The sequence below is a fragment of the Rhododendron vialii genome, chromosome 2a (genome assembly GCF_030253575.1).
Source record: "Rhododendron vialii isolate Sample 1 chromosome 2a, ASM3025357v1".
Classification (NCBI taxonomy): domain Eukaryota; kingdom Viridiplantae; phylum Streptophyta; class Magnoliopsida; order Ericales; family Ericaceae; genus Rhododendron; species Rhododendron vialii.
Genome location: NC_080558.1, coordinates 34,392,353 through 34,399,615, shown reverse-complemented (window position 1 = coordinate 34,399,615; position 7,263 = coordinate 34,392,353). Strand labels below are relative to the sequence as shown.

The following is a 7,263-nucleotide window of genomic DNA, read 5'->3' as shown; positions in this document are numbered from 1 at the left end:
AATGGTGTTTCCGTCTCCATTCTTGTAGTAAGTTTTTTGTCTAATTTTTTTTCGGTATTTGTTTATTTTTCGTAATTTTTTGTTGAGTTTTTTGTCATAATTTTTGGATTTAATCATTCGTCTTGACAAGATAAATCAGAAAAGTATAAAATTATGGGCTGATATTAAAAAAAGTTCATATAAAATAACAATTTGGACAAAAAACACATCCGTTTGGTATTTTTTTGTCCTTCTTGAATGTTTTTTTATTTTTGATCATTATTTATTATTTCTTCTGTTTCAATTTAATAGTTTATTTTAAGAGTTTGAGCCACTTTCAATTGATTATATCTTATAATTTATTATAATTTATGTAATTTTAAAAATATTATATTATAAAACTAATCGATATCTATCAAACAAGATTCATATCGAATGTAAAATTCATTACCAATTTAAAGATATAACCAGTTTTTCATTCAATTAGAATAGAATGAAAGACTATTAAATTGGGACGGAATTTTTTAGACTCCTCTTGTAGAGATGAATAATTAATCAAAATAATATGACGCAAATCTAACAAAAATTTAAAAAAGGTAAACAAAACACACACAATAAAAAAGGAAAAAAAGTTTAGCCCTATAAATTTTTTTGGTAATTTCAATCCATATTTTTAACCCGCTCATATTCGCCCATTTTTTAATACAACCAATCCAATTCGGTCATATTATATAATGGATTGAATCTATATCAATCCATATTTATATGAATTTAAAATAGTCTCAATATGTTAAATTTTTTTTTTTTATCCGCAATAGTCTCAATATGTGGGTTGGAATGCCAAAAGACGCAGACAACAAAAACACCAGGATCAAAAAAAAAAAAAACCCCGCTTCTCTTTTTCGTATTTAACTTTGCCTCTCTTCTTCCAAACAAAAATCGAGAAACCCACTTCTCTTTTTCCATCTGTCTCTCTACACCGGACCTGCTCTCTACACCAGACCTGCTATGTGAGAAACCCTCTTCGCGATGCTCTTCCAACCCTGCGACTTCAACTAACGATTGCCTAGTGGTTTCGATTTCTGGTTTTTCGATCCCCGACTTCCTTTCTACGGTTTGTAGTTTAACCATAATGAGCGAGCTGAGTTCGGAAGAATTGAGACGCTCGAAAACCCCAGGCATGCCAGGTAAGGCCATCTCTCTCTCTCTCTCTCTCTCTCTCTCTCTCTCTCTCTCTCTCTCTGTAACCATTGAAACGGACTTGTTTCTAAATGCAACTTGAAAAAATAAATGGAGAAAAAAACAGGGAAATTTTTCATTTTGTAGAAAACGCTGCAGTAGCAGCCTTCTAATACTGATTTTTTTTTTTTTGGCGTAGCTACAATCCCAAAGAGCTGATTCTGACAACTCGATGGGATGAATCAGAAATGAGGGGAACTTTGTTGATTGGTGATTTGGTGTGAATTACTTTGTTAATTAGCAAATTGTTAATAATCTCTTGGAGAACTGTTAGTTTGAAACTATGCACGTCGGTTTCAATATCCAACGAGGACAAATAAGTTGTTTCTCCTTGTGTTTTGCTCTGATTTAGGCAGTTCTTCTTGTTTCCCCAACTTCGAGAAACCCTAATTTTGCTTAATATCTGGAATTTGCGTGAATGTGTCAAAATTTTATTGTTGTCGATTTTGAGCATTTTAGGTTTTGTGTTTATGATTGTTTGTGTTTGTTTGATTTTGAAGTTGCAGAGACTCGAAGTTGAACCCCAGTTTCTGGAATTTGTGATGGTGATTATTGGCTCGAGGATTCCTTATATAACACCTTAAAATGTGAGTGCATTTGCTGTTTCTCTATGCGGTTTCATTGACTGTTTTCACTTTTCTTGCTCATGCGATTGAATTGTTAACAGGATGAATAAACAATAGAAACATAAATGATAGCAGATGTAAAATTGAAATATAAGTTTAGAAGCAAGACGAGAACGAATGTGGACCTCAACCCAAGATGTTACAACGCTAGTTTGTTCTTGTTTTGATAGCAATCACTGTGTCTGTGTCTGTGTATGTAAGGAGTTATCTCATAGTTCATTGTTCTTATCTTCTTTCAGATTAAACCGGCTCAGTTTATACCAAAAATATATTTAGTGTATGGAAGGAGTTATTATCTCATATTTCCTTATGTTGTGACATTGTTTCTTCTTTTCCTCTCATGATTCTAAGTACACTCAAGGAAGTGTTTAATCGGAACTTCATAATGTTCAGATTTCCAAAATGTTCCAACTATTGTGCTGTGAATAAATTTTTTAAACAAAACATGAATGTATTTGGATGATTCCATTTGATTCTGGTTTTGATAACAAATGATATTAGTGCTTCAGTTTATACGACATTTTGTGTTCGCGTAGGGAAGGAGTTATCTTATGTGGGTAAATTTTTTATGTCATTGTCTAGTTTTTGTTTGGGTGATGTATGACATTGTCTCTTCTTTCCCTTTCATGATGTAGAAGTATATTTGAGAAAAAATGTTAAATCAGCTCTGAATCACCGAATTGTGTTCCTGTTTGGATAATGAAGGGGTAGTAAAGTTCCAGTGTATGCTCAAAAATGTTATCTGCATATCAGTGTAGGGAATGAGTTAACTGATATTTCATTTATGACGTTGCTTCTCCATTTCCTTTCGTGGTTCCATGTAAAGCCAGTGAGGAAAATGTTAAATCAGAACTAAACCACCACTCAAGGACCACAAAAAATGTGTTCAAAGAAGTAGATGGATGAATCAATGCTAGCGCTCCCTTATTGTTGGTTGACCCCCCTTTTTTGTGCAGACCAGATCTGGGCTCAGTAAGCAGGAGATGACAGAAAACAAAAATGGGAATGCCCCGCCTGCAAATAAAAGCACTCATGGTGCTTACACTATTAATTTGGTGGGCTTTAGTACACGGTTGAAGGCCCTTTACTCGAACTGGCGTGAACACAAAGCTGAGTTCTGGGGATCTTCTGATGTCCTTGCAGTTGCTACGCCTCCTGCTTCTGATGATCTGCGTTACCTTAAATCATCTGCTCTTAATATTTGGTTGCTTGGTTATGAGTTTCCGGAGACAATAATGATATTCATGAACAAGCAGATCCATTTCTTGTGCAGCCAGAAGAAGGCTTCTTTGCTTGAAGCTGTGAAGAAGTCTGCAGTGGAGGCTGTGGGTGTGGAAGTTGTCATGCATGTGAAGGCAAGGAATGATGATGGGACTGCACAGATGGACGCCATACTCCTTGCCATCCGTGCTCAGTCAAAGTCGGATCCTATTGTTGGGTCTGTAGCAAGAGAGGCCCCAGAGGGTATTCTTCTGGAGACCTGGGCTGAGAAGCTGAAGAACTCAAATCTTCAGCTTGCTGATATAACCAATGGGTTTTCTGACCTATTTGCTGTAAAGGACCATGATGAGGTCACTAATGTGAAAAAGGCTGCATTTTTGACTGCCAGTGTGATGAAGAATTTTGTGGTTCCAAAACTAGAAAAGTTCATTGACGAGGAGAAAAAAGTTGCACATACTGTATTGATGGATGAAACTGAGAAGGCCATACTGGATCCTATTAAAATTAAGGTGAAATTGAAGGCTGAAAACGTAGATATCTGCTACCCTCCAATCTTCCAGAGTGGTGGGAACTTTGATCTCCGGCCGAGTGCTTCAAGTAATGATGAGTTTCTGTACTACGATTCTGCCAGTGTGATCATTTGTGCTGTTGGATCTCGATATAACAGCTACTGTTCTAATGTTGCCAGGACTTTTCTTATTGATTCCACTGAGACACAGAGCAAGGCGTACGACGTTCTACTCAGGGCTCATGAAGCAGCAATCGGTGCTTTGAATCCTGGGAACAAAGTCAGTGCTGTGTATCAAGCTGCCCTCTCTGTGACTGAGAGGGACGCTCCTGAATTAGTTGCAAACTTGACAAAATCTGCTGGGACAGGAATCGGGTTGGAGTTCCGCGAGTCGGGATTGAGTCTTAATGCCAAGAATGACCGTGTGTTGAAACCAGGCATGGTTTTTAATGTGACGCTTGGTTTCCAGAACCTGCAAGCACAGACCAAGAACCCAAAGAGCCAGAATTTTTCTTTGTTGCTTGCGGATACTGTGATTGTTACGGAGAAGGGGCATGAAGTGGCAACTGTGTTGAGCTCTAAGTCTGCTAAGGATGTGGCTTATTCCTTTAATGAGGATGAGGAAGAGGAGGAGCTGCCAAAAGTGAAATCTGAGTCCAATGGCACAGAAAACTTGTATTCGAAGGCAACTCTCAGGTCAGACAACCATGAGATATCGAAGGAAGAGCTCCGAAGGCAGCACCAGGCGGAACTTGCTCGCCAGAAGAATGAAGAAACTGCCAGACGTCTCGCCGGTGGGGGGTCAGTAAATGGAGATAAGCGTGGTGCTTCAAAGAATACGAGCGACTTAATCGCTTATAAGAGTGTCAACGACCTCCCCCCTCCTAGAGATATGATGATTCAGATTGACCAGAAAAATGAGGCCATCCTCTTACCTGTATATGGCATCATGGTGCCTTTTCATGTTGCTACAGTGAAGACCGTGTCCAGCCAGCAGGACACCAATCGAAGTTGCTATATCAGAATAATATTTAATGTTCCAGGCACCCCATTTAATCCTCATGACGCAAACTCTTTGAAGCATCAGGGGGCAATATTTCTGAAAGAGGTTTCATTTCGGTCCAAGGACCCAAGGCACATAAGTGAAGTGGTGCAGCAGATTAAAACACTTAGGCGGAATGTTTTGGCTAGGGAGTCTGAGAGAGCAGAGCGGGCTACTTTGGTTTCTCAGGAGAAGCTTGTAATTGGAGGGAACAAGTTTAAGCCCATAAGGTTGATTGACCTTTGGATCCGTCCCGCTTTCGGCGGTCGTGCAAGAAAGCTGAGTGGTACTTTAGAAGCACACTCGAATGGGTTTCGGTATTCAACCTCAAGGCCGGACGAGCGTGTTGACATCATGTTTGGAAACATTAAGCATGCATTCTTCCAGCCAGCAGAGAAGGAGATGATCACCCTCCTTCACTTCCATTTGCACAACCATATAATGGTTGGAAACAAGAAAACTAAGGACGTGCAGTTCTATGTTGAGGTGATGGATGTGGTTCAGACACTTGGGGGTGGAAAGAGATCTGCCTACGACCCTGATGAGATTGAGGAAGAACAACGGGAAAGGGACCGGAAAAATAAAATCAACTTGGATTTCCAGAATTTTGTCAACAGGGTGAATGATCTCTGGGGACAAAGCCAATTCAAAGTGCTTGACCTCGAATTTGATCAACCTTTAAGGGAACTTGGTTTCTATGGAGTTCCATATAAGGCCTCGGCTTTCATTGTCCCAACTTCAAGTTGCTTGGTTGAGCTGATAGAAAATCCTTTCCTTGTGGTCACTCTAAGTGAGATCGAAATCGTGAATTTAGAAAGAGTGGGTCTTGGGCAGAAAAACTTCGACATGGCTATTGTGTTCAAGGACTTTAAGTGCGATGTGCTTCGGATCGATTCTATTCCTTCAACTTCACTTGATGGGATCAAAGAATGGCTTGATACAACAGACGTCAAGTACTATGAAAGCAGGTTGAATCTGAACTGGCGTCCGATATTGAAGACTATCACTGATGACCCCGAGAGGTTTTTGGAAGATGGGGGATGGGAATTTTTGAATTTGGAGGCCAGTGACTCGGATTCTGATAACTCGGAGGAGTCAGACCAGGGTTATGAACCGTCGGATGCTGAGCCTGATTCGGTATCTGAGGATGATGAATCCGACAGTGCGTCATTGGTGGAGTCTGAGGATGATGATGAGGAAGAGGACTCGGAGGAAGAATCAGAGGAAGATAAGGGGAAGACGTGGGAAGAGTTGGAGAGGGAAGCGAGTAATGCAGACAAGGAGAAAGGGGATGAATCAGACAGCGAGGAGGAGAGGAGGCGAAGGAAGATGAAGGCTTTTGGCAAGTCTAGGGCCGGTCCAGGTAGCGCTGCTCCCAAACGGACAAAGATGCGGAGGTAGATTCTAGGGGAGATCTCTTGTTTTCAAGTAAGGTTTTATAGTTTATGCAGCAGTAGTGATCTATGTTTTCAATAGTCAGCTCTTAGAAATTTTTTTAAGGGTTACTTTTCCTTTTTTTGGGTCATTTTCTCGTGTTTTAGGTGACCTACTGGATGTTAACATGACAGGTTGCGCTTGTAAATTTGGTAGCATTTGTTTGGTCTAAAAGGGGTTTCGCTTTACTTTTGTGGGTTCTTGAGCTTTGCTTTTTTTTTTTTTAGTTGGTAATTCATTTTCGGGTGGTATTGTTGGTGCTTACCGGATACCATGTCTTTCCTTGATCCATTTCCCTCTTACTACTTTTAGGAAGTGGTGAAATATGCAGTGTCTATGTGTGAAATTATTAGTCTAGCTTTTCAAGATGTCATGATAATATATCCCATGTGAAATTATTAGGAAGTGGTAGAAATATATAGTACTCCCTCCTTCCCTTATTTAGAGTCCAGTATTTCATTTTGGGTTGTTCCTTAATAAGTGTCCATTTTATAAAGTTAGTGGATAAAAGTTGGTGTATCGTTTATTTTGTCCCTAAAAGTAGATTTCATTTTGAAAAGTTAGTGAGTAAAAGTGTAATAATGATGGGTAAGTAGAGAAAGTAGATGAAAAAGTTGATGTGAAAGGTATAATAATGATGCGGTTAAAAAAAAGGTATAATAATGATGTCTTTTTAATAAGTTGGAGTTACGAAGCAGGACACTTAAAAATGGACGAAGGGGGTAGTAGTCATGATGTATTTAGGAACCTTCCAAGCCTCTCTTCACTCTATAAAAGAGGAGGCTTTCACCAATTTATATATTCTTTGTGTTGTGTTCTTTCTATTCTTGATCTTTATCTACTTTGTGTTTGTATCAACTTAGTGTCTGATTAATTTGGTATAAAAGCCAATGTTGTTCATTGAAGCTTAAATCCTTTCTGAGAAGTTCTTTTTCAAAACTATTTTAAATCTTTTCTAAAAGAAAATTGAAGCGTATGCTGTGGTTGCCTTTTAAGAATCCTCCACATTAGAAACTTCATTAACTATTTTGGTTAAAAAAATTTGTGTCAGTGAATTAAAAGTACGTTGAGACTTTAGCCTTTGTGTAAACAGTGTGTCTCGGTTTATCTACTTTAGTATACAAAATTTCATTGATAAAAAATAGTTAAAAATCTCATATTATAAAGCAAAAGATTTGTTGTATATGAGAAAATGAAGAACTCAGATTTTTACG

At 38.6% G+C, this 7,263-nt stretch overlaps 1 protein-coding gene across 7 annotated transcripts; it reads left to right on the top strand.

Moving 5' to 3' along the window:
• The first annotated feature begins 914 nt into the window (after positions 1 to 914).
• LOC131312917 (FACT complex subunit SPT16-like) lies at positions 915 to 6,237 on the top strand. Of its 7 annotated transcripts, none has more exons than XM_058340952.1 (4): positions 918 to 1,166; positions 1,358 to 1,436; positions 1,719 to 1,805; positions 2,801 to 6,237. In XM_058340952.1, exon 4 carries the CDS (start codon positions 2,828 to 2,830, stop codon positions 6,014 to 6,016), a length of 3,189 nt encoding a protein of 1,062 aa, XP_058196935.1. In that variant the 5' UTR covers positions 918 to 1,166; positions 1,358 to 1,436; positions 1,719 to 1,805; positions 2,801 to 2,827; the 3' UTR covers positions 6,017 to 6,237. The 7 variants fall into 7 exon arrangements, with proteins under 7 accessions (XP_058196944.1, XP_058196929.1, XP_058196935.1 ...); XM_058340970.1 differs by having other exon boundaries at positions 936 to 1,166; positions 1,725 to 1,805; XM_058340980.1 differs by having other exon boundaries at positions 936 to 1,166; positions 2,806 to 6,237.
• The last annotated feature ends 1,026 nt before the right edge of the window (positions 6,238 to 7,263 follow it).